Source organism: Madurella fahalii (assembly GCF_045866475.1).
Source record: "Madurella fahalii IFM 68171 DNA, scaffold_4, whole genome shotgun sequence".
Classification (NCBI taxonomy): domain Eukaryota; kingdom Fungi; phylum Ascomycota; class Sordariomycetes; order Sordariales; genus Madurella; species Madurella fahalii.
Genome location: NW_027263974.1, coordinates 737,807 through 762,520, shown reverse-complemented (window position 1 = coordinate 762,520; position 24,714 = coordinate 737,807). Strand labels below are relative to the sequence as shown.

Here is a 24,714-nt window from a genome sequence, read left to right as displayed (position 1 = left end):
CAAACTAAATCATGATGAACCCAGTCCGCGTTCCGTTCTATCTCGACAACCTGCCAAAATGGCAGTCAACAGCCCGCCGTCTTGCACCTCTCGCCAAGACAGCCATCACCATCACCACCACCACTAGTAGTAGACAAACCCGTCACTTCCACCGACCGTCCCGAGCCCTCCCCATCCGCTCGACCCCTGCCGTGCTTCCCATCACGCCCCACCGCGCCCTCCACCACAAATCCCGCTACAGCACCGCGCCCGCGATCCCCTTCAACCCGGAGCCCACCATCCACCCGGTATTCGAACCCTCGACTTGCACCTACCAGTACGTCGTCGCCGACTCGGCAACCAACACCGCCGTCATCATCGACCCGGTGCTCGACTACAACCCCTGCACGCGCACCATCGCCACCTCCACCGCCGACGCCCTCCTCGCGCTGGTCCACGCCCACCACTACCGCGTGTCGCACATCCTCGAGACGCACGCGCACGCCGACCACCTGACGGCCGCGTTCTACCTGCAGCGGCGGCTGGCGCAGCGGCAGGGCGCAGCGGACGGGGAGCCGCCCAAGGTGGGGATCGGGAAGCGGATCGGGGGCGTGCAGAAGTATTTCGGGGGCAAGTACGGGGTCGGGGAGGGGGAGTATGCGGGAGTTTTTAACGTGCTGTGGGAGGACGATGAGGCGTTTGAGGTGGGCGGGCTGAAGGGGAGGGTGGTGCATCTGCCGGGGCATACGGAGGATCACGTGGGGTACTGGATTGGAGGTGAGTTGTATGATTGAGGTTCCGGGAGGGTCCAGTCGGGGGGGGACCGAAAAGGAGCGGACCGGGGCTGATGCTTCTGCGGCGGTGTGTGCAGATAACGTCTTTTGCGGCGACCTGCTCTTCCACCCCTCTCTGGGCACCGCGCGGTGCGACTTCCCCGGCGGCAACCCCCGCGCGCTATACCACTCGGCGAGGATGCTGCTGTCGCTGCCGGACCATGTGCGGATCTGGACGGGGCATGATTACCCCGCCGAAGGGGAGCGTGGCCCGGAGCCGTGGGCGAGTGTGGGCGAGCATCGAGAGAAGAATAAGCACGTCCGGGACGGGATCACTGAGGAGGAGTTTGTGGCTACAAGGAGCGGGCGGGACAAGACGCTGGCTGCGCCGAGACTGGTTCATGAGAGTTTGCAGGTTAACATTAGGGCTGGGCACTTGCCGCAAGCGGATGAGGCGGGGATGAGGGTTTTAATGGTCCCCGTTAGTGTGCAAGGGGAGTGGTAGGTGAGAGCGTAGTGTGGTTGCTCGCTGACAAGACTTGATTCCGCAGATTTGAGGTCATGTTGCACAGTCACTCGTGGCGTCTCCCTGCTTTAAGATTAGATGTACGAATATCAACAGCCAGTTCCATGCACTTCGATGGACTGTAATTTAACAACAAAGCATTTCATAATTCAGTGCTCCTATGGTGGCATTTACCATGGACAACGTTAAGGACCAAATCTTCCACTCTAGTTCCCCAAATGATTCTCGCTTCTCATCCGACGCACCTTGCAGACCGGCCGCGATCCCTGTCAGAACCTCCGAGTTCACGAAGCCCCCAGGAGTCTCAGACTCATCAGTTATCCGAAGCTTTGTCACCCTCGTTGTCCTTCTTCGCAGTTCCTCGGGAAGGAACGTAGTCGGCGAACCTGGGCGGCGGGGGGTATTTCCCAGACAGTGGACGAAAGTCCAAACTGTCGGCGCCTACGAAATACTTTGGAGGTGCAAGCTCGAGGCCTTCCCTGACCGGTAAATATTTAGACACGTTCTCCCCTCCGAATTCTTCCATGAGCCATTCCTGGACTGGGCGATCGTTCCCGTTCCAGTGTTGAGGCCTCCAACCGTCAAAGTCCAAGAGACGGTCCCCGGCCCAAAACGCATACATAGGATTTACTGGTAGCTCTGTGGCGCGGCGGAGGCGATAGCGAGGGCTCCTTTCATCGACTATCGCGGCACAATAGTCAATGAGCACCACCCGCGGCGTGGGTTGCGGTGCACATGTCCACTCCGGTCCGGGGATCAGTATAACGTGCTCTGGCAGTAGCAGGCCGCGCCGACTGAGTCGTTTCTGGGCATAGCGCATATGGCCGTCGAGGAGTTTGGCCAGAACACTCAGACGATATCCCTCATCATAGCTTAAGCTGCGGGGATCGCTGCACAATTCACGCATGCATGGGCCGTCGAGATACTCCATCAAGATCAGGCGAACGGCCCGGTTTCTCATCACGCCCTTGTGGCAGATGGGCAGTGAAAATGTCCAAGAGCCGTAGTATTTTGGAGCGAACGACCCAGTTTCGCCAGCTTGTTGGAGATGCTCGTATGCCGCAGCCTCCTGGCTGTAGTTTCCGTCGGCGGCTACGGCGACGTCGACTGGTCCCGCCCGAAATCCGCCATATTTGTCCGCAAAAGAGTAGTAAAGCGGATCAAAGATCTTGGCGACGGCCGTAAATGGTTCGCATTTCGGGCCGGGGCCTCGTGGGACAACGGAGCAGAGGACGATCTGCGCACCTCGTCCATCTCTCACAGCAATGTGATTGGTGATGGTGAGTGTCGCAGTCTTGGGCGTCAACGCTATGACGGTGGTGGCATCAGATTCACGGGGCGGATATGTGATGACGAGTTCGGTATGCGTGATCGAACGAAGTGCGTCGCGCGATATCCCTTTCGGCCGGCCTTGATCGCTATAGTACGGTGCAGGGGGGATGTACTCTGTAATATCAAGGACAAGGCCTGGTAGATAGGGTAGGGGTGGCCTATCGGGGTCTGGCGGTGGCACCCATGGTGGTGGCCATTTTATGTTGCCCACCTCAGTGGGGACGGGTGAGGACGTTGAATCCATGTTTGATATTCCCTCAGTGGGCAATGAACTTATTGACCAGGACTAATTATCCGCTGAGGGAGGCGAGACGCACAAGGGACCAAGTGAAAGGCAAGATGGAGTAATTAATCAACGTTCATCCGGCCAAAGCACCGTTGCGGAGGTTCAACTTAGGGCATTGGGCTGCCATCTCATTCGCTCGATCCGATTACCCCTCACGCCAGGCTGCGAGCTTACGCTTTGTTCTATGCTTAGGGCTCTCGGCGTACAGTCACAGAGAAGTTTCGAATAATAACGAACTCTGGGGCACCCGATGAAATCGCCATGTCACGTTCCGAAGATGAGACGGATCTGGCGTGAGATTTTGCGAACTCGGATTTGCTTAGACCGAGCAGCACGAGGGAGCGAAGACTGAATGCGCAAGCAAAGTCTTAACTCACACCCAGGGAGCATCCTCGGCTGGGAACCGCACTTTCCAAGCTTGTCCTTGCTCATAAAGAAGGATACATCGAAGCTCGAGAGGCCCTTGTCGGAAGGGTGCCCGGACCCGGTCTTGATGGCACTCTTGTCGTCAAGGGACTCATCGAACCCGACAGTATTGCACGGTTTTGCGGGGACGGGACCACGGGCATCTTTGCCGTTGACGAGGAAGTCCTAGAGAGCGTCCCGCCGGGCAGCCGCATGCCAATACCGCAAATATCGAGTTTCCGCTACCTCTGTGCACACTGCAGTTAATCAATCGGACCACCATGGCTGCTGCTGAAGCGGAATATGTCAGCAGTTCAATGGTTGAACTTTTTATACAACTACCACTAGTAAGAATAAATAGAGATACAGTATTACTAGCAGGAACCTGCCCATACTATTCGGGATATGTTCACTCTACTATATATCAGACCTCATGAGTACTGTATCCATTCCCCTTGACTTTCGGTGCTTACCCTTGGCAAGTTGGCTTCAGCGGTTGTGAAAAGTCCGGCTAGCCCGCGGCGGCCCGCGTCAGAGTTCACTGAATACGGTGATTTCGAGATGTGAGCCGCGTGTTCCGAAGCTAATCAATACTAGTAGTGCCTTATTATGTGGCTTGTTAGCGTGGCATATTTAGCTCGTAGCTGCGACCCTGGTTCCATACCTAATACAAGTATACACCTAGTCTTTGCGTTTAACGGTGAAGCAGGGGGGCCCCTGCATGAGAGCGAAGAGTTACCAAGGCATAGCACCAACGACACACGGGTTATATAACATCTCCTGCGCTGACGCTGAAGACGGTGGCCAGGCGGCATGATGATCACAGAGAGCCCAGTGCCTCCAGCGGGGGCTGACTAAGTTCTTGATTAAACCCTGGCGAGAATGGAACGGTTCCATTGTTCGTGTCGCAGCTCACTAAGCCGCATGCTTGTGAGACCGTGATGAACAAACTATGGCCAATGATAAAATCGAAATTGGTCGGTCAGTTGGCTTACTATTGAGCGTCTCACTTGCGCGTAATCCAATAAGAGCGGAGGCAACTGTCAGGGGATTCATGCAGTGAACTTCAACTGCCGCTCCCTCCAGCAAATCTCCCTCCAAGTGGCACACTATCATAACGTTGATCTTTAAATTGAGGTTTGCAGGGGCGTCGGCTGCTGTGGTTCGGATACTTAAAGTAACTAATCCAACCTCTGCAATGTTACTAAGTACACGGGACTGCGTTAGCTGGGAAAATTGGGGCTTCATGGAGAGTCACCTGCGATTATCTAACGTGCTTGATGCTCTGCCTAAACGTAATCTACATGGCCATTGTAACCAGTAATCGTACCCATTAACCTTACATTCACCTGTCTGCCTTACCTATCCAGGTCAGACGTTGGTACCGACGGACCCTCCCAAGACTGGTTGATGTTTGTAGTAACGATAATGTTGTTTGATGAGTTATAATTGTTTCCGGAGAGTTGCCCTAACGCGCCCTCAGTGGTGGTATTGCTTTCCAGGGCAGTGGTACTGTCGTGGACGTCGCCGTCTTCCACCGAGCGGCGTAGCTTGTGCGGGTTCGACGACGCGTACGGCTCCGAGTGACGATTGTTGGTCCAGCCAAACTTCCGGCTGAACTTGTCGAGCAGCGGGCGACACATCAACAGACAAGCCGAAATGAGGTAGATGCCGGGCTCTAGCAGCGTCCAGGTGAGGAGCTCGACTGCGGAGTTGTTGTCGGCAAAGGATCGAAAGCGCAATATAGACGCAGCGAGGCCCCTGTTTACTGTCAGAGACCACTTCGCTCAAGAGAGTACAGAAGTGGGGCAAAGACGAACGTGCTGCCAATTAAGAACGTGGTTGTCAGGGCCACTTTCAGCTGGAATGATATTCGCAGTTTCCACACGATGGGAAGCGGCAGTATGAGCATGACTATGTCGGTCACGATGTTGGGGAAGTTTACCCAGAGAAATAGCGGCACCTTGTCGATGCAGTGAGTTCTCTGTACCTCCGGATGGGCCCAGTGTGCGTCGAAGGGCCTGCAAGCCGCAAGGTTGGCAATTAGGCCGGCAATGACCGTGGCAACCAGGACAATTGCAGTCAGCCACATGATGATGGAGACGGCTCGTTGTGGAAACAGGCGTCGGTACAACAGGCAGATGGCCAGCTTGGGCAATGAGAACGTGGCCAAGTACCAGACTGACCAAAAGACAAGGAACTGGTAGAACCTGGTGCTCGCCGCGGGGTCTGTCTCTACGATGCTCTCGGCTTGGTCGCCGATGGCATTTAGCTTGACACTGGCTAAGGATGGAGTCAGTCTTATTCCCGCCAGTCGACTGTTGCTGATTCACCTACCCAGTATAGAGGCCGCCATGACGAACTGGCTGAGAAGGGAGGCAATGACGAGCCAATCATCCGCGGTGTATGGGCGAACAGTAAGTGTGCGCGAGTAAAACCGAATGACTACAGCGGCAACCTGGACCGGGGTGAAGATACTGACTAGGATTTCGAGCCGGTATCCGGCATATTCCGAATTTGAAGCCATCAGTAATAATCCTTGATTTGTGTCTCGAAAAAGATAACGAGAAGCAGGGACAACAGCCCGGCCCTTGCTGGAAAACGCGCTCCCATGCAGGCGGCTCGCCGGCGGTAATATGCCCAGAGCAAAGAAATAGAGCAAGAATGCATAGCAAACAAATCACGACTATATCATCTTATTCCCGAGGCACAGCACCCGGTACTATAAGTGGCGGTACCGCATCCAATGCGGCGCAGCCAACAGACGCGTCGACTTTCGGAATGAGCATGGCGCTGACGCAACCGCTACCCTCCTTACACACGGATTGATATCGCTGTATTTCACTACTAACCGTGCTGCTGGAAGATCCATAGTCCTGCGAACTAGGGTACGCGCGGCCAACTGCATATTATGGGGGCCGAAGTGCATCTTGGTCCAACAGACGTTTCACCAACGCATTCCTGGACATAATCTGGGCTTATATTTCCGCCCCCCCCTTCCATCCTTCGTTTCTCTTGGGAGATCCAAGCCCCCACCCTTACCGCCCCCAACCTTACGTCGCCCTCAGCTATTCTTACCGCTCCAAGCCCGACTAAAAGCCTAACCTCATCAACACGGACCGGCGACTCAGAGTACATTGGAAGGCATGGCTAACACTGAGCACGCACGCATCGCTCGATGGCAAGGCGATCTACTGCCAAACATAGTCGACCGGCTGGCCCGTGACTTGCCCCACGCTGTGTACGGAGAGTGGCCGGTGTTGCCTACATCTTATGACGCCGGCTTCTACGCCGTCACATATTCCCAGCTGGCCAACGTCGTTAACGGCCTGGCTTGGTGGCTCGTCAGCCAATTCGGCCAGCCGAGCCAGACGACCGAGGTCCTGGCTTACATAGGCCCCAATGACGTTCGACTTACAGCGCTGATCCTCGCCGCCGTCAAGACGGGCTATGTGATTTTCCTCACCTCACCCCGCAACAGCCCCGCGGCCCACCAAGCTCTGTTTGAGCGCCTCGCATGTCACGCTCTAGTGACGCCCGACCCAGTGCCAGCCCCTGCCGCCCCGGTCCTTCAAGCAGTCCGGCCCCGCCATCTGACTATCCCACGTATCGACGAGCTTTTGGAGAAAAGGTCACCAGAGTACGGGTATACCAAGTCGTTCGAGGAGGCACACTGGGATCCACTCTTCATCATGTAACGTCTCGGACGCTCTTGTTGCCGTCTTGGACTCTGACGCGGCACAGACACACCTCCGGATCTACGGGCATCCCAAAACCCCTGACTTGGACGCATGAGTCGGTGGCACGCCATCACAGGAATAGCGCCCTTGCTGCGCCTCACGGAGTCCCCTCTCAAGACAGCCTGTATCTTGGTAAGCGCGTGCTGAACACGATGCCTCCCTTCCATGTACGCCCACGCTCAAACACTTTCCTACCATTAGCACGAGCTCACAGCATCAGGGAGCCGGGTTGGGCCAGTACTTGTTGTTTGGCATCCCGTTTGGGAATATCATGATTTCGCCCGCTACCGCCACCGTAGCCACTGCCCATGGGGTTGTTGAGGCTCTGAAGCGGTCGCCCGCCGATATAGCACTGCTCGCGCCGTCCATCGTAGCCGAGTTGGCCCAAAACCCCGAACTTCTCGACTACTGCGCCAAGCATCTAGAGCGGATTATCTATATTGGCGGTGATCTGCCGCAGGCTCTCGGTGACCGGGTCTCCGCCAAAGTCCCGCTGCGCTGCCAGTTTGGTGCGTCTGAAATCGGCATCCCAAACCAGCTGCTACCAGCCGAGCTTTCACCGTCCGACTGGCACTACGTCTGCTTCCATCCGCGTGCCGGGTTCGTTTTTGAGGAGTCTGCTGATGGTGTCTACGAACTCGTCGTCCGTCGCGACGAGGCGCTTGATACTACGCAGCTGCCCTTTAGCATACTGGAGTTTAACCAACTTGAGCAGGAGTACCGTACTCAAGACCTGTTCGAACCGCACCCGACGGTGTCCAACGCATGGCGCTGGCGGGCCCGCGCCGACGATGTCATAGTCCTTTTGAACGGCGAGAAGACCAACCCCGTCTCGATGGAGCAGTACCTTGTCGCCCACGCCCCTGAGCTGAGCGGCGCTCTTGTCCTCGGCGCCCAGAGATTCCAGGCAGCTCTACTCATCGAGCCAGCCGGCCTTGACCATCCGCTGACGACAGCGGAGCAGGCCACCCTTATTGAACGTGTCTGGCCCGTCATCGAAGTAGCCAATCGTGCCGCCCCTGCCCACGCACGCATCGAGAAATCACTGATTCTGGTGGCGACGCCGGACCGCCCCCTTATCCGTACACCGAAAGGAACAATCCAACGGGCCACCAGCGTCACTCAGTATTCCGCGGACATTGACCGCTTGTATACCGATGCCGATGTCGTCGTAGAGGAAGATGCGGCTGCGGCGCTTGACCCGGCAGATGCAGATGCCGTCAAACATTTCATCCAGAAGAGCGTCGGTGCTGTGACAGGCTGGCAGGATGTGGACGACTCGGCCAACTTCTTCGAACGCGGCATGGACTCGCTGCAGGTGCTGCAGCTCGCTCGTGCCCTCCGGCGCGGTCTATACCGCCCAGACCTCGGTATCTCCACCGTCTACCAGAACCCGACGGTTCCCCAGCTGGCCACCGCCGTCACGCAAAACAAAGACACCCTCGAGGAGGATCGTGATATAATGGAGCCGCTACTATCCACGTACCGCGCTCTGATCCACCAGATCCCGATAACCAAGTCGTCCCCAACGCAGCTCCCCGAACCAGTCGACGTCATCCTGACCGGCTCGACCGGAGCCCTAGGCACACTGATCCTGCACGCTTTACTTAACCGTCCGGAGGTTGGCCACGTCTTTTGCTTGAACCGCAGCCCGGATGGCGGCCGTTCCGCACAGGCCGAGCGCTTCACCGCCGCTGGGTTTGCTATGGACGTCCTAGACGACGCTGAGCGCATTACCTTCCTGCACGTCGACCTGGCGCGGCCCTCCTTGGGTCTGAGCGATGCGGCGTATGCCGCTCTCCGCGCCCGGGCGGGCCTTGTGATTCACAACGCCTGGCCCGTCAACTTCAACCTGGCGCTGCCGGCATTCCGACCTCAGCTGGCCGGAATGGTGAACCTCTTTTCGCTAGCGGCTGGCCCGCGGCCTATTCGCGTTGTGTTTGTCTCGTCTGTTGGCGCGGTGGGCGGCCGGCCGCTCGATGCCGGGCCGGCTGAGGAAGTCATCTTTGAGGCGCTTGACACGCCATTCCGAAACGGATATTCGCAGAGCAAGTTCCTCGCTGAGGCGTTGTGCGACGCTGCGGCGCGTCATCTGGGCTTGCCTGTGTCGGTTCTGCGTGTCGGACAGATTTCTGGCTCGGTGGGTAGCGGCCGCCGTGGGATGCCGTGGAACCGCTCCGAGTGGCTGCCCAGTCTGGTTCTCAGTTCTTTGCATCTGGGGTGTATACCAGACAACCTGGGTCCCTCGTTTACTGACGTCGACTGGATGCCAGCTGATCTGCTGGCCGAGGTGGTCTGCGATCTCGCCCTGGCAGACAGCCACCCCGAAGAACAAGCCACGGGCGAGAATGTGTTCCACCTACGCAACCCGCACACCACGCCCTGGAGCGAGCTGGTCCCCGCTATCATCGACGCGGCACGTGCGTCCTCTAGTGATAAACAAGCACCCAGCATCGTGTCGCCTCCGACCTGGTTAGCCCGCCTAGAGGGAAGCGATACTGGAGGAGACCAGGACGGAGTCAGCAATCTCGCAGCGTTGGCAGTTTCTAATCCTGCCATAAAGCTACTGGACTTTTACCGCAACGGTCTGTGGGCCTTGTGCAACGACCCTGCAGCTCAAGTTGCCTCGCCGACCATCCTATCGGTCAAGCGAGCATTGGCCGCTAGTCCAACGTTGCGCAACATGCCAGCCGTGAGTCGCGGCTGGATGCGTAAGTGGGTTGACGAGTGGATGGCTCCGGAGTGGACTAATTATGTGAGATCAAGCGCTGTAAGCAATTGAACGGTAAAAGCATGCGTATCTGAGGATCAGGCTGGGTTCGGTGATACTATGTATCGGGCATGATCAGGGAGAATCGGCGGACAGTAATGCTGGTAACACAGAGCCTAATTGATGATATTCTTGGCAAAAAGCGCATGTAGAGCTCAGTCTTGCTCTAGGGGAGCAAATCTAGAGCCGGCTTAGTATTTAGTAGGCTAGCGAAAACCCGCCGAGACTGCTTTTCACCGATACCTGGGACCTTACGGGGACATCAGGGTCTGACAAAAGCCCAGAGCCCACTAATAATTCTGGCCGGTACCAGAACTACAGGCCTCCGGAACTTCTTATTCAAGGAACAAGTCCTTAGACCTCCCTACTTCTTACTGTACTAGTTGCGGGAAGGACAGGGAAATAGCAGAGTACCATGTTACGTGGCTTCCCATACCACCGAAACCTAGATCCTGGCCAACAACTGAAGTTTGTACCAACTGGGACATGAACCTTGTACTATAGGGCTGAAAGTTCCGGAACTAGTGGTTGGTAAGGAGGTAGGGCCGGTCGATAGATTCAGGCCGCTTAGCTAAGTACAGCAAGATTTAGCACTGAAGCCAAGGGTGCTGTTCCTAATCGGAGTAATGATCGAGAATTTCAATTATATACAAAAGCTTCTTTTGAGACCGGACAAATATATACAAGAATTTTCCAACCCCCGCAACAGTGTTGACCTCCAAGTCCAGCTTATATCATCCGGCAGACATGGCTCAGCAGCCCTGAGTCTGGACCGCAATAGCCGAGCACGCCGTCCCCGACGGGCCACTCCCAATCTTCCTCGGCTCGTCCCCGCTGCTGTTGCCCTCATACAGCCAGCAGGTGGCACCCGCCAGGACGCACGAGTCCCTCACCACCGTCGTATCGCCCAAGTTGGAGTTGACACCGGCCACGACCGACGCCTTGTCGACGACGCGGACGTTGGTGAAGGTCGAGTGACGCGCGTACTGCTTGCTACAGTTGCCGCACGAGCGGTACAGCTTGCCGATGTTGCTCGCGAAGAAGTTCTTGACGGCGACGGTGCCGCCGCCGTTGTGCTGGAAGACCTTGTCCGACGCCCCGCGCGCACCGCCGCCGTTGACGTACGACGTGCCCGAGGCCTGACGGAAGGTCGCGGCGTCCTCGCAGACGTCGGTCCACCACCTAGGAGGGTGCCATGGTTAGGTAACTTGGTCCGTGGGCTAGATGGCTGAGGTTGGGAGGTGCAGCGACTTACACATTGTTGAGGGTGCATGTGCCCTTGCAGTGGACGCCTTCGCCGTTGTTAGGCCCGATGATGACGTTGCTCAGGGTGGCGCCATCCTGGAGGATGAATACGGCGTCCTTCTCGCCGCCCTCGGCCTGACCACTGCAGGTGGACTGGTTGCGGTCCCACTGTAGCATGCGACCATCGAAGTTCTCGCCGGCGGCGAGGGTACGGGCCGCGGCGAGGTGGGTTGTGCTCGTGGCGGTGGGGAAGTTGGTCTGCAGGTTGGTGTTGGTTTGGGCTGCTGCGAGGGCCGCAGAGGCGAGAATGGTGAGGATAGTGGACTGCATCGTTGAGGTTCTTAAGAGCTCAACTGGCAAGACCTGAACGAAAGCTGATGGTTTTGCGGTTGTTCAGCTCTGCGGAATCCTATAACCTTCGGAAGATGTCCAGGGCGCTTTTATAGACTGCTCCCATCTATTGCTATTATCACCCATTATTTAAGGCCTGGCGTCGATCTCCTACGTTCACCCCTAAATTGGATATTTTGTTTCAAGGCCCATACCAGCCAGGGCCGTCCCAGCGCCTTAGGCCTCGGGGTCTCTTCCTTGCTGGGCTGAGCTCCCCCGGCATTGCTCGGAACGTCCGGCCGAACATGTTGCGCCGGCTGTCAAGCCACCCACACCTTGCCAGTGTCTACGTGTATTGAATGATATTTTCGCACGAACGAGGAATTGTCATCAGGCCAGGAGCAACATGATGGTTGCACCCCGTGAACAAGCGTCTCCGTCTTCTCCGCAAGTCGTTGAGTTGTCTACTTAGCACCTCCTTGCCCTCGCTTCAGCTCAGGCTGGCCACCAGATGCACCATGTTGATGGGATTCACGCACGATTCCAGCATTCGCCTCCCCAGGCAGGCGACGATCAGATCGTGTCTTGGCAACGGCAGATGCGAAGTTTCACGGAGATGGGCGTTATGTAACCTCTTGGCACCGGAATCACACAGGGTTGGTGGGATTTCGGGTTGCACTGGGATCTACCCCGGTTGGCTTGAAATGCGGAGGAGGCTGTCCATCCGGTAGATACAAAGGGAAGGTAAGGAAAGCTTCGAGAAAGCGAAAGCTCGGGAGGCCTTGCTTAGTACCTAGTCATCGCGCTCGGCATATAGACTGTTCATTGGTGGGCTTTTGAGTAGCGTCGGCAACCACACTCACGGCCAACAGCTCCAACTTGGCAATACCGCAACCACGTGGGAGACAAGTCAGCGTCTCGCGCATCTATCGTCTTCCCTCGGGACTCGCTTACAGCTATCATATCACCAGAATTGAGGAGTGGCATTTTAGCTAAGAACAGAGCCGCTCGTGATCCTCTGAGCCACACTGTCGGCAACCCCTTGAGCTGACTTGCATCCCCTAAGCTTCAGAAGCAGCTTCAGGAGCCTTTCACCGGTCTCCTCTAAACAGTCTTGTAATAATACCTCGATGCCTCATCCCACTCCAGCAACATCTCTGCCTCCATCTGCTCCACCGTGACAACTACCTGCCGCCACAAGCTAATTCCATACGATCCCGGTAACAACGAAGGCATCACCAAGGCGCAAAGATACGCCTCACCCTTATCTTCCATCTTCACGTCGCCCGGGTTGACCTGGACCCCTCTGACATCCTTCACCTTCTCACTCACAGCTGGGGCCGGGCACAACACCATGGCACAACTCTTTTCACCGACCCCAACGAAAGCATACTCTGCCGGTGGGTTCCAAATGACCACCATCCCAGGCCTAATCCGCTCCTTGAACGGGATGGACGCGGCGCTCGGGTCCGGATCGGCACTGGAGTCGAGCAACTCCATCCGAGACGCCACAGGCCCCGTGGGATTGGTCTTGCTGGCCGGTTTGGGAGGCGGAGCGCTGGCGGCTCGCCGGGAATTGACGTGCATCCCCCAGAATTTGATCTGGAAGGCGTGAGCCTGCTCGTAAGACACGCCCGGCGTCTTGATGCAGCGGGAGAGGAACTCGGGGGCCGGCAGGCGGAGCAGCTGAGAGCCTGATTCGAAGGGGGCCAGAAGAACGGGGTCGACGGCAGGGTGACCGGACTAGTTGGTTGCGACATAGACAAAGTCAGTTGAGTCTTTTGGGGTTGGCAGAGAGGAGGATGCATGGGGCAGTAAAACGTGCGTTGCGTCCAATCCAGCTCCGAAGCTGCTCGTTGTTCCAGGTCGCCGGCACATCGGGGCTGTACTCGGCCGGCTTCGTCCTAGGCACCACCGCCCGCAGCATCTCGGCATAGCTCAAGGTGTTCTTGCTAGCGCCGACGTCGGCGAGACAGGGGTTGACGCAGGCCACGACAACCGTCTTGCAGCTGCGTCCGCTGGCAGGATCGAAGACGTGCTTCAAGGTTTTGGTCAGGGCACTCTGGCGAAAGGGGATGTAGGCGGGCTTCTTGGTTGGCTTCCCGGCGTAAGAGGTGGCGTCAGCGAGGGCGCGGCCGCGGATGCAGTCTTTGAGGACGGAAAGGCTGGTGTTGATCTCGCGGGCTTCTTTCATGCGCGTCGTGTCATGACTTGCTTTGTCGCGAGCGGCCTCGGATCCTGCAAGGTCGATCAGGTAAAGAAGACCATCTTCGGCTGAGGGCATCCCGGGGTTCTCAAAGCGGAGTCGGCAGATTGCGTGGGAGCGTGAGGAGCTGTCGTTCCTGAAGGTTGTTGCTGTACGTCGGAGAGACGCAGCGGCCTCAATGTACTCGAGAAGCGAGTCCTTATCAGTCACCCGATGCTCCAGGGCCCCGGCCATCTGTGTGGTGCCGAGCGAGTCTTCGAGGATTGAGATTTGTTTTCGCGCATTGAGAAGGTCTGTAAGACCTATTGTAAGCAGGGGCAGCCGAATCCCGGCGGAGATGGCGTTTTGGCTCACCGTTTGCCACTTGGCCTGCCAGCTCAATGATGGAGATGTAAATCTTCCTCTCCCCATCCAGCGACCCATCCATCAAAGTCTCGGCGACATGGCGCTCAAGGTCGCTGACGGTGAATGTCTTTCCTGAACCGGTCTGTCCGTATGCGAACATGGTGCCAATACCTCCACCCCATGCCCAGGGGACGAGGGGCTTCACGAGCGCGCCGTAAACCTCGGCCGATGTGGCATCCGGACCAAACACTTGGTCGACAGTGTAATTGGAAGACTGTCGAGAGTCAGGTCATTTCTCGGCTTTTTTTTTTTTTTTTTTTTTTGGGGGGGGGGGGGGGGGGGGGGTGTCGTTGCGCTCCCTACCATGAGAGTAGGCAGTCCTCTAACAGGCCTCTTCAGTTCGTGCACGTCAACCGTGTTGCTGCGAATGTACACGGCGACTGGAAAGCCCTGGCTCTCTTCATCTTCGAGCATCGGGCGAATACGTGTGCTGACCACGATCTCGGTACTAGCAGCGGTCGAGTCGTTGTTCTTCGTGTTGGGAGCGCTTGGTTTGAAAGCAGCAACGAGTCGCTTGTAGCGCTCGGCATTCTCGAGGAAAAACTGCTCCATACCTAGGTACTCACTACTGATAGCGGCTTAAAAGAAAAAGAGTAAGGTTGAGGTTGATGAGTTGGAACTTAGATGAAAAGGACAGCAGATGCACCCAGAGTCTTGTTTTTTTTTTTTTTTTTTTTTTTTTTTTTTCACAAATCACGACCCGTTTGCTATCTCCGATGCGTGGCTGCTGCCAACGGCCAACCTTACCACCTTATGACCGGAAATATGGAGCTGCCTGACGTTTCCTCCAAAACATCATGCGGGTGTCCAGGCAACTGTTTTCACCCCAATGAACTGGAAGTAATCATGCTGGTGCCTGGCCAATCGGCCCCCTTTACGCACAAGCACCTAAAGTACCCATCCGTTCTAGACGCCATCTTTTATACGAAGCTGGGGCCAGACGTGAGCAGAAGACAGGGAAGTACGCGCTGATGGGCACCCACGCTAAGGCAGCACAAAGCAATCAAGGTAATTATCGCCAGCCTGAGTGAGAAATAGAGGCTGTTAGTTCCTAGGATTCTAGGCAGCACTATCTTCCTGGGTGGGATAGAAAATCCGACCCAACAAGAAAGGAAAACAAAATCACAACGATTCAAATGACAGTTACCTTACGCAGCCCAAGAAAGTGGGGCCAATAGCTCAGGTACCTTAGCCAGATTGCGTTTGTTCCGGCGAATCGGAGGCCTTCAGGTGCGAGTACCTACCACTCATGAACCTGACAGAACAACCTGTCGGGAAGCGAAGCCTGCCAATCGTTTGACAGGCCTGGCCGGTTTGCTGCTGCCACTGCACATTCACGGATTTCCTCAATGCCTACGGGTAGGTACCTCGGCGGAGGGGAAGTTGCAGAACGCCGCCTTCGCTGAACGTCCAAGAGACAGGCTTGATACCGGCTTTAAGCAGCGAAATGTGGACCAGACAGTCGGGTTCTCAAAAGCCGAATTTAGGGGTAGATGAAAACCTGAAGGTACTGCCAGTAGGTAGCAATGATTTCGTTGAGACCAAAAGCTCCCAGCTCGGGTGCTAATTAGGTACTAGTTACATCTCTAACTCGTGGGTAAAATTCCAAAACCAGAGCATCCATGTTCGACGATCTTGATGCTGTAAAGTCAGAGAAGAATATCTCCTTGTACTACACAATATGTCCCGTACCTTCCGGTCTGAGCGCATCGACCCCTAGCCCCAAGCGATTAGTGTCACTGTGTCCCCTGAAAACTCACGCGCGACACGTCAACGAAAACCTGCTCCCCTCAATGCTCAAATACCCCACCTCAATGTGGCAATTCCCCCGTATCAGTCCTATCGGGCCGACGCTCCCCAGCGCCCCTGAATCCGAGCCAGGATGCGAGGCCCAGGCCTCCCGTTCCCCCACCACTGGCATTCCGCCATCATGTACTGTATTTCTTAACCATTAGTCCCCATTGCCAGAATCAGTCAAGAACAAGATACGGCATGAGACCGATAGGGGGCCACCAGTGGTATCTTACAGCTCTGGTAGAACCGGCGGCAGCAGAGGCCATCCTCGGCACAAGCGCAAGTACGATCCAAACGGCGACTGCGAACTTCATATCGGCGACTGGGGAATATGCTGATAAAAATTGAACAATGATGGGGATGGGGTGAAGGCGCCACAAGGATGAGTTTGTCTACTGGAAGCTTGTCAGGTTCCAGGTTTAAACTCTTCGATGCTGTCCCCCCATCACCGGCGGCCACTTCATGGGGTGCCAGGCGATAGAGAAAATTGGCACCAGCCGGAGCCGGATGTTTAATTAACACCATTTCGAGGCCGAACGCATCGATGTCGAATCCGGGAGCCTGCTCCAAGGTGAACTGACTCCGTAGCGCTGGCAGAATGAAACTTTCAGTGGCGAGCAAAGATCACTTTTGCAAGTCACTACACCACCGCTTGGAAAGAGGAAAGCACTGTCAAAGCGAGTCTAGAGCCTGATGGTCATTCTCTGTTATGTAAGCAACGGGTGTCAGGGAGCCACTCCCAAGCCAGCGATGGCTTCGCAGTGAGCATGGGCCGAGAAGTGGCACCTAGCCCACCACACCGAGCATCGCCAGACATTCCCGTCGGCAGCCACAACACTACCTTAGCCAGTCCCTTTCCTATACTCCACTAATGCCCGTCATACAATTTATAATACGCCTATAGACCATATACCCACCGCCGCCGATCCACGTAATACCAGCTTTATTTTCCTAGCCCAAACGCCGGCGCAAGAACCCTTCCATACTCCGTCCACAGCAATGAACTCCGCGATCCGAAGCCCACCCCCAACCCCTCACCTCCAAACCGTCAAATCATGCCCATAAACCCGCCGCCCTGGAGAAACCTCACCTGACACTCCCTCAAATCCGCCCAATTCCTCAGCTCCTGCTCCTCGTCCTCCACCAGCGCACCGACCCCTTGCGCCCCGTCCCCATTCACGCCCAACCCCATGCCGAGCCCGACGCCGAGGTTCATAGCCGACGAGGCCGGGAGGCCCAGGCCCCAGTTGAAGTTGACGTTCTGGCCGCCGCCGGCGGCGCCGACCCGCTCGAGGCGCATGAGGGCGTCGACGAACAGGCGCAGGCTCTCGTCGGCCTTGACCGCGACGGGGCCCTTGCGCTCGGGCGCGTCGTTGACCAGCGTGCTGGCCACCTGGCGGATCTTGTTGATCAGCGACCCGCCGTTGGGCTCCATGTTGCGCTGCGACACGCTCGTCAGCACCGTCAGCAGGTTCTGCACGATCAGCTCGCGCTCCGCCACCATGCCCGCGTCGACGGCGTCGTCCACGTCGTCGTGCGTCGGCACGGCGTGCGGCGTCTGCTCGGCCGCTGCGCGCAGGGCCGCCGCGGCGACGGATTTGTTGCTGCTCGCGTTCGGGTTGGCCGCGTCACTGGAGCCGGCCGCGTCGCCATTGGGGTTGGGGTTGGTCGTGAAGGAGGAGGAGGAGTCCGCGGCTGCTTGGCGGGCGTGCTCGCGGTGGGCGTCGCGCAGGTTGAGGTAGCGCTCGACGTAGTACGAGCGGGTGGCTAGTTGGGATGCGTAAATATTTGCCTTTTGGATCTCGTACTGCAGCAAGCGCCGGCGTTCCGGGTGGGAGCCCACCGAGTGCCGGAAGTCGGTGGGTGGTGGCTGCTGGGCATAAGTGATGGGGCAGTAATGCAGCCCGCCCGTGGCGGTGGTCTCGTCGAACAGATGAGTGGTTTGAGGGCTGGTCGGGAGGAGGTTGTCCAGCCCGTGGCCGGCGTTGCCGGAGCCGGCGTTAAGGTCGATGGTCAGCTCGCGCGGCAGCACGTCCATGACCTGCTTGACGGCTTGGAGGCATTCATCGAGCATCGCCCTTTGGTCGTGGAAGGGCAGCGTCGTAATGCCGTAAGACAGTTCCACGCTGACGAGGCCGTTCATGGTCATGTAGATCTTGATGGCTTGGTTGAAGCCGGTGAGGAGGGAGACGGTGCCCTCTGGTTGGCCGAGAATCTGGTGCGCGAGTATGTACTGATCATCGACCTCGACGGGGAACTCGGGGTACGGTTCGGTCGGGGTGGGCGGCGGCAGAATGATTTCTCCGTGGGGAGTGCCGAGCTGCGCCATGGACCTGATCCCGAGAAACATGCACCAGAAGATGCGCTTGCCGAGCTGGTCTTCAACATGGTTAAAGGACGGGCCGCGATAGGTCACGCCGAACATGGACGAGCCCATGTCCCGGGGTTTGTGATAGCCTAGCTCCCGGATGAAGGACATGGTCTCGGCCATGAAACGGCGGCAGAGCTTCCACTGCATCGTGTATCCAGCGGCCAAGCCGAGGAAATAGCTGGTGGCTGCATCGTAGACGGTCACGTCGTCCTTGTTGTAGAAGGCTGCTCCCCGCGCCTCGAGCGCAACAGTCCGACATCGCTCAATCAAAGTGATTGCCTTCGGGTACATATTCATGCCGTGTTGATGCGCCTTCAGGTGCTGCCGCGCCGTCCTGGGAAATGACGCAACCAGACAGCCGACCATACTAGCCAGGAGGGCCAAGAAGGCCCGATTTGTCCTATCCTCGCGGGTCGTAAACGACATCCTGAACGTGGGCTCGTGTGGGAACGGGGCAAGCGGGTGGATGTAGGTGAAGAAGTCGTCGATGAGCAGGGTCAGGACCGGCCACGGCGCAATGGACTCGGCATCGAGAACCGCTTGCGCATCCTGCGCGCCGGCAATGGATATCAGCGTCTCAGCAGCCTTGTGTGGCCCGGGACTAAGGTTCGGCTCGAGCCGTTGCTGCTTTGCCGCCTTTGCAGCCTCGGCGTGCTTGTTGGGAGGGCCACGTCGCTTCATTGTGCGATTGAAGGTGCACTCCACGCCCAGTTCGTGACATGGTCGGCAGGGCTGCGTCTCGTCGCACTAGTTTGCATGGCCAATGTTAGCTTGTGTCGCTCCGAGCGCTTCGAAGATCAACCGATTGGAGGGTGCGCACCTTGACCTTGCGCTGGCTGCACATGTCGCACGCCCGACGCAGCCGAGTGGCCTTCGGGTTTGTCGCGGCCGGCGCAGGAGCGGGAGCAGGCGCAGGGGCGGGAACGACAGGCGTGCCGGTGCCCGTGAGGTACGAGGCGGCGGCATCGGGAAGCGATGCATTCTGCTGGGGTGTCACGGAGCTTGATGCCGGCACGGATGCAGGGGCTGCAACGGCAGCTTGGAGGGCTTGCAGGCCATGATGCGCAGCAGCGACGGCGGCGGCGGCGGCGGCGGCGGCGGCGGCAGCCTCGGCACTGAACTGCTGATGAATGTGGTGGGGGTCGTCCTCCGGGCCCTGCTGCGGCGCATCTGTGGTCGGGGCTGCGCCGTCGGTTGCTGTGGGCGGCGGTGGAGGATAGCTCGATGACATCTTCTGATTCGACGCGCTCTAATTCGACGAGGGCGGCTTTCACGGCTTCACCCCGGATGATTCGCCTGGCGACTTTTCGGCGAAGATCCGGTAGAATCGCGGGTGATGGCAGGCAGGGAAGAACAAGGAAAAGCCACCTGACGCTCGGGCCACTCTAGGATTCTGCGGTGTGTGGCGCACGTGACGCGTTAGCATGTACTTCCGTACCGTTGCTGCTTTGTCCGATTGTTCGATAATAAGGTACCTTAATTGCCCTGATCACGGCCGCATTTCGCAGAAGCCAAACCCGCCAAAAGTTGGAGTCATGCACAACGACTTTCCACTATTTACTTCCGACTATCTATGCTACACTTTGCACAACCACGCAATAACTATCAACGGCTCAGCTCTTTGGACTCTCCAGCTGCCACGCATCAATCGCCACATATCCATTTCCCGACGACAGGATCCCCACGGCGACGATGTTGTTGAGCCAGTAGTACTCGGCGCTGCCCGTCTCAAACACCAGGCGCAGGTGCAGTCGCCCATCCGACTGTGCGGGCCCGCTGGTGCGGATGAAGATGTGGGCGCCGTCGTCCGTCTGTAGCTGATAGCGTGTGTCGGCCGAGAAGGTGCCATTCCTGTCGACGAGACCCCAGTCTGCACCGAGATCGAGCACCTTGCCTGTTGAGCAGTCACATTAGCAGCTGTACTGAGACGCTTGGGCTTGCCGTGTGAGCGCACCAGACAGTCTCGGGCCCGAGAAGCTCCCGCCTACGATCGGGATCACGACGCGATTGCCATGTGGACCCCCTCCGACCGTGAGCGGGGTACCCAGCGTGCAGTTGAGTGAGTATAGAAAGGTGAGGCCCGGAGCAGTAGGTGCATTTGCCTGTCCCTGGCCCAAGGTCAGCCCGGCCGAGGACAAAAGGCACAGCGCAGCAGCTGTAAGTGCTTTCACTGAGAGCATTTTGGTAAATTGAGCAAAAAACAATGAAAGTAGGTAGTCAGCCAATTGACCTTACCGGACTGATCAACGAGATGATGGCTTTATATGCTCTCCTCGTCTTCGCCCACCTCATGCAACGTGTAAGCGATCCGAGGCAAGGCGGATCACTTGCCGCGATCGAGTACCGAGGCTAAGGAACCCTGGCGCCAAAATAGATGCATAAAAATCCATTTCCCGGTTGGCCGCACCCCCAACAGATTCGTGTCGTTTTGCGGAGACGGCTGCTTGGGTCTGACTGTGGAATTCTTGGTCCGGCTGAATCCAGCGCGAGGCCTTTGTATTTTCCATGCTGCATACCTTGGTACCTAACTACTGCCCGTCCGGCGTTTAATGTTGCCCCATGTCGATTCAGCACATTTGAGCCGCTATCAAGTCCTCAAGCGCATTCGGATCACTTCCCAAAACTGTAACGAGCAGCGCGAGCTTTCCCTTCCTCCCTATTCGAACCGAACCAATCTGTTGGGTAACTGTCATATTCAACAGCTCAACTCTAGACACAGATAGCTAACTACACCGGCTCACGAACCTGGCATCTCACTACGCAACGTACATAGCTGCTGATGTTGGGGAAGGATATCTCCGTTACAAAATGTAGAAGCTTGGGCTCACCAGCCTTGCCGTGTTGTGAGTTGAAGAAGCTGTAAGAGAGCACCAACTTAGCTACTCATAAATTAAACAAGCGTACATCAACTAGGACGCGTTAGCCAGAATGACAAGCGGATCCAAGCGGGGTTTCCCACCCCGAAATCGCACCAAGCTGGCGCGTAGTATATACCCCAGAAGCGGCTTGGCGCAATCCGTAAACTCGATTCTCCCGAGGTAGTGATAGGCCGGCTCTTAAGGATACCCAACAATGGTAATCCTTCCAGATCCGCTTCTATCGAGCCCATCAGCGTCGGAAGAGGCAATACACAATATAGAACACAGTGTCAGACCCTGAGAGACTTTTAGAACCGTTGCATGTCCGGTACTTGGGGCAGGAATCAGTGGGTAGACTTGGCGCATGGCCTTCGCAAGGGAATCAACTTCGCTCGAGATATTCCAGTGCGATGTGAGTCGCGAAGTCGAGGCACAAGGCTACTACGCACTTGGCCTCCACGAGTGAGCAAGAGACAACAACTGAATCTGACCGTCACTGCTCACATCCGATTAACAAGGCCCCAATCTTGACAAAGTCCCCGGCGATTCACTTCCCGATGACGTTCCTCTGCTCTCAACAACCTCCCATCCACTCCCACTTGCCTTCAATTACAAATAATCTACCACTCGCCCAAAGGCCAAAGTGATGTACGACGAGGACTCCCCCGAAACATATAGCTGGCTAGCGGAAAAGGAGACGGCGTGACCTATATTGTAGTAGCTAGGCTAATCTAAGGGAGTTTCGGCGATACCTTGGATCACGTAGTATAAAGGCCAGGGCTATAAATCCTTGGCGATATAACGTCCTAGTAGTACTGCGTCCCTAGTCAACCCCTTCCCGTCTCGACAATTGTATAAGTAGCACCCTCGGAGTTTTAGTTGACTATAGTACTAGGTACATCCCCTACGTATCATACGGCACGGTGCGACGTAAGCAACCAACTGCGGCGACGGCGCCGAATGTGAAGAATACCATTGGGTACTAATTATATCACTATCTGCCGAAATTGCTGAAGCTCTTAGCGATCCGGCCAGATACGCCGCACGTTGCGGCTGTCCAAATCCGGCGGACTCGACGATAAAGGCTCAGCGTGTATAACGGCAGAACCACTGCTTTGATCTTACGACACCGGGGCGAGTTAGTACGTTAGCCGGAGTTTAATTGTACCCGCCCGGGATCTCGAATGCTGAGGCCTGGTCTAATGAATTATTTCTGCTCATGGCTTGCTATCTCGGTGCTCAACCACATGTACCTACCTAGACAATAGACACTCCTGAAAAGATTCATCGCCTTGCCCACATGCATTGATAGTGCCCTACCGCAAACTTTGTCAGCTCCGGAATACATCTGCCAAGATAACTACGTCTAGCACGATGAACAGCGCCGTTAACAGATATGCTACCGGGGTGAAGAAAACGCACGTCCTCATCATCGGGGCCGGTCTCACGGGCCTCTTGCTCGTGCAGGCTTGCACAAGCTGAACGCCACGCTTGAATCGCAAAGCGTGCCAGCCAAATACACCTTCAGCATTTACGAGCGCGACCAGTTCACCTTCTACCGCGGCGGATGGTTCAGCCTGACCATACACCGGGCTTGTTGCGTGACCATGTCTACTACGTGGAAGAAACAAAGTTGGGCCAGTCTTGCCTTGGTTGGGCGAGTCTCGATCCGCTCGATTTACGTGAGTGATACACGCGCACCCTAAGATGGCGCGAAACTCCGCGACTGGGATCACCAGCGCCAGGAAGAGAATCACCTCGGGAGTAAGCTCAAACTCCAAATAGCCTAGCCGAAAACTGTCTGCATACAGTACATGTTTGAGAAAGAGGCAGTAGGACACGGTAGTTTCATTCTAGCGACTTCCCTTGTCACCGGAGATATCTCAAGGCTCGGAAATTCTCTCGGCACTGGGCCTTCTATCAGTACCGGTCTTAAGGCTTAAATCCGACGTCCTGCAGCCGCAGCTGTGTTATGGGTCAACATCCATCGTTTGCCTCCATCTGGTTTGGATACGGCGGGAACGCTTGGGCGGAGGCGTCCGTGTTTTTGGAGGGAAAAGAGGGTGGGGGTGGGGGCAAATGGGGAGACTGCCTACTCGCATGGATACGGTAGGTACCTGAAGGAGCCTTGGCAAGGATAAAGGGGAATGACAGAGGTGGTCTTGCCAAACTATGGCGCTAATATACAGTACCATGTAAATCGTGATCGGTACAAGGTGGTGTAAAGGCCTTATCTGCGCTAAGCCCTACCCCGTATATCCCTGAATTGGGGTGGGAGTAAGGAATTCCCCCTCCCATTAAACTTTTAACTACCGGAAATCAACAGCGGTCTTACGGTTGTTGGTAGGCGCTTGTGGCCATGTTCCTCAGGGAGGTATCGGCCTTTGGTTCAGCAAAGTCCGCCTACTTTGTTTATTACCTATTTCACTTTTTATAACTTGGATTTCACTCGGCTGCATTCCGGTGCCCGTAACCCAACATAACCAATCTGTAGTACATTTTTTGGTTTTCCCTGCCGCAAGCAAGACCACCCCATCTCGTTAGATATCATCAACTATGGGTCAGACGCACCTCGCTGCGATCCTCCCCCAGAAGGGTGGTCCATTGTCAGTGCAGGAGCGCCCCACCCCCGAGCCCGGTCCCAATGAGGTCCTAATCGAGGTCAAGGCCGTCGCCTTGAACCCAATCGACTATCACCAACGTGATCTTGACTTCCCACCCGTGCCGATCTATCCTGCCGTCATCGGATTCGACACGGCCGGCGTCATCGCCAAAGTGGGCCCCAACGTCACAACGGTCCCTGAACCGGGCAGCCGAGTCATCGCATTGGCTTCCTCTTTCTACCAGAACGGCTCCCCCGACCACGGCGCCTTCCAGAAATATGCGCTGGCCCAGAGTGAAGGCGTCATCCCTCTCCCAGATTCCGTCTCCTTCGAGGAGGGCGCCGTCTTCCCGGTCGCTTTCTTGACCGCCTTGACCGCCTGGACCTCGATCGGCATCCCACTCAACTCCAGGTACACGCCACAAGACAAACAGGCCGTGTTGATTTGGGGCGGCGCCAGCAGCGTCGGCACCTTTGCCGTCCAATCCGCCCGGGCCCTGGGCTTCCGCGTCTACGTCACTGCCAGCCCCAAGCATCACTCGTACATAAAGAGACTCGGCGCCGACGCCGTCTTCGACTATAAAGCCAGCGACGTTGTCGCGCAGATCGTCGCGGCTGTCAAAAAGGACGGCGTCCACATGCACACCGCCCACTGCGTGGTTAGCGGCGGCCTGCAGCCCTCGCTGGACGTGCTCAGGCAAACCAAGGGGAACACCCCAGCCAGGGTCGCCCATTCGCCGGTTCTGGCCCCAGACCACCCGACTCTCGAAAATACCCAGATTGTATTCAACTCCCCCCCGATGGACGACGCAGCCGCAAGAGACAAGCACATATACGAGTGCTTCCATGTTTGGTTGAATGACGGTCTGAAGTCGGGTTCCGTCGTCCCCAGTCCCAACGTCCAAGTTGAGGGCGGCGGTCTCGACGGCTTGAATGCGGCGCTGGACAAGCTCAAGGCCGGCGTCAGTGGGACTAAGATTGTTGTGCCCATCTGAATGGGCGAGACTCTGGGCGCGATGTCGCCGACGTGGACACTTGAGGGGCAGGGAAAGTCTTAGTAGAGTGAGCGGCCTTAAGTGTATCAAATTAGTA

At 56.7% G+C, this 24,714-nt stretch overlaps 9 protein-coding genes across 9 annotated transcripts; 3 read left to right on the top strand and 6 right to left on the bottom strand.

The window, feature by feature from the left end:
- Window positions 1-14: 14 nt before the first annotated feature.
- Window positions 15-1,257, top strand: MFIFM68171_07231 (Putative metallo-beta-lactamase domain protein; the record flags this gene model as incomplete). Its single annotated transcript, XM_071062651.1, has 2 exons — window positions 15-756; window positions 851-1,257. 2 exons carry the CDS (start codon window positions 15-17, stop codon window positions 1,255-1,257), a joined length of 1,149 nt encoding a protein of 382 aa, XP_070918752.1.
- Window positions 1,258-1,591: 334 nt separating this feature from the next.
- On the bottom strand, window positions 1,592-2,854 carry MFIFM68171_07230 (Protein kinase domain-containing protein; the record flags this gene model as incomplete). The annotated part of the gene is made up of 1 exon (XM_071062650.1): window positions 1,592-2,854. One exon carries the CDS (start codon window positions 2,852-2,854, stop codon window positions 1,592-1,594), a length of 1,263 nt encoding a protein of 420 aa, XP_070918751.1.
- Window positions 2,855-4,659: 1,805 nt separating this feature from the next.
- MFIFM68171_07229 (Rhodopsin domain-containing protein) lies at window positions 4,660-5,828 on the bottom strand (the record flags this gene model as incomplete). The annotated part of the gene is made up of 3 exons (XM_071062649.1): window positions 4,660-5,062; window positions 5,122-5,584; window positions 5,639-5,828. 3 exons carry the CDS (start codon window positions 5,826-5,828, stop codon window positions 4,660-4,662), a joined length of 1,056 nt encoding a protein of 351 aa, XP_070918750.1.
- A 619-nt stretch (window positions 5,829-6,447) lies between these two features.
- On the top strand, window positions 6,448-9,823 carry MFIFM68171_07228 (Non-canonical non-ribosomal peptide synthetase; the record flags this gene model as incomplete). Its single annotated transcript, XM_071062648.1, has 3 exons — window positions 6,448-6,995; window positions 7,046-7,208; window positions 7,262-9,823. The coding sequence occupies 3 exons, from the start codon at window positions 6,448-6,450 to the stop codon at window positions 9,821-9,823; spliced, it is 3,273 nt and encodes a 1,090-aa protein (XP_070918749.1).
- Window positions 9,824-10,563: 740 nt separating this feature from the next.
- On the bottom strand, window positions 10,564-11,386 carry MFIFM68171_07227 (Pectate lyase; the record flags this gene model as incomplete). The annotated part of the gene is made up of 2 exons (XM_071062647.1): window positions 10,564-10,993; window positions 11,067-11,386. The coding sequence occupies 2 exons, from the start codon at window positions 11,384-11,386 to the stop codon at window positions 10,564-10,566; spliced, it is 750 nt and encodes a 249-aa protein (XP_070918748.1).
- A 1,104-nt stretch (window positions 11,387-12,490) lies between these two features.
- On the bottom strand, window positions 12,491-14,549 carry MFIFM68171_07226 (uncharacterized protein; the record flags this gene model as incomplete). The annotated part of the gene is made up of 4 exons (XM_071062646.1): window positions 12,491-13,129; window positions 13,212-13,894; window positions 13,947-14,211; window positions 14,301-14,549. 4 exons carry the CDS (start codon window positions 14,547-14,549, stop codon window positions 12,491-12,493), a joined length of 1,836 nt encoding a protein of 611 aa, XP_070918747.1.
- A 2,290-nt stretch (window positions 14,550-16,839) lies between these two features.
- On the bottom strand, window positions 16,840-19,393 carry MFIFM68171_07225 (Xylanolytic transcriptional activator xlnR; the record flags this gene model as incomplete). The annotated part of the gene is made up of 2 exons (XM_071062645.1): window positions 16,840-18,909; window positions 18,983-19,393. The coding sequence occupies 2 exons, from the start codon at window positions 19,391-19,393 to the stop codon at window positions 16,840-16,842; spliced, it is 2,481 nt and encodes an 826-aa protein (XP_070918746.1).
- Window positions 19,394-19,775: 382 nt separating this feature from the next.
- Window positions 19,776-20,342, bottom strand: MFIFM68171_07224 (Scytalone dehydratase; the record flags this gene model as incomplete). The annotated part of the gene is made up of 2 exons (XM_071062644.1): window positions 19,776-20,056; window positions 20,117-20,342. 2 exons carry the CDS (start codon window positions 20,340-20,342, stop codon window positions 19,776-19,778), a joined length of 507 nt encoding a protein of 168 aa, XP_070918745.1.
- Window positions 20,343-23,576: 3,234 nt separating this feature from the next.
- Window positions 23,577-24,617, top strand: MFIFM68171_07223 (Enoyl reductase (ER) domain-containing protein; the record flags this gene model as incomplete). Its single annotated transcript, XM_071062643.1, has 1 exon — window positions 23,577-24,617. The coding sequence occupies one exon, from the start codon at window positions 23,577-23,579 to the stop codon at window positions 24,615-24,617; it is 1,041 nt and encodes a 346-aa protein (XP_070918744.1).
- Window positions 24,618-24,714: the final 97 nt, after the last annotated feature.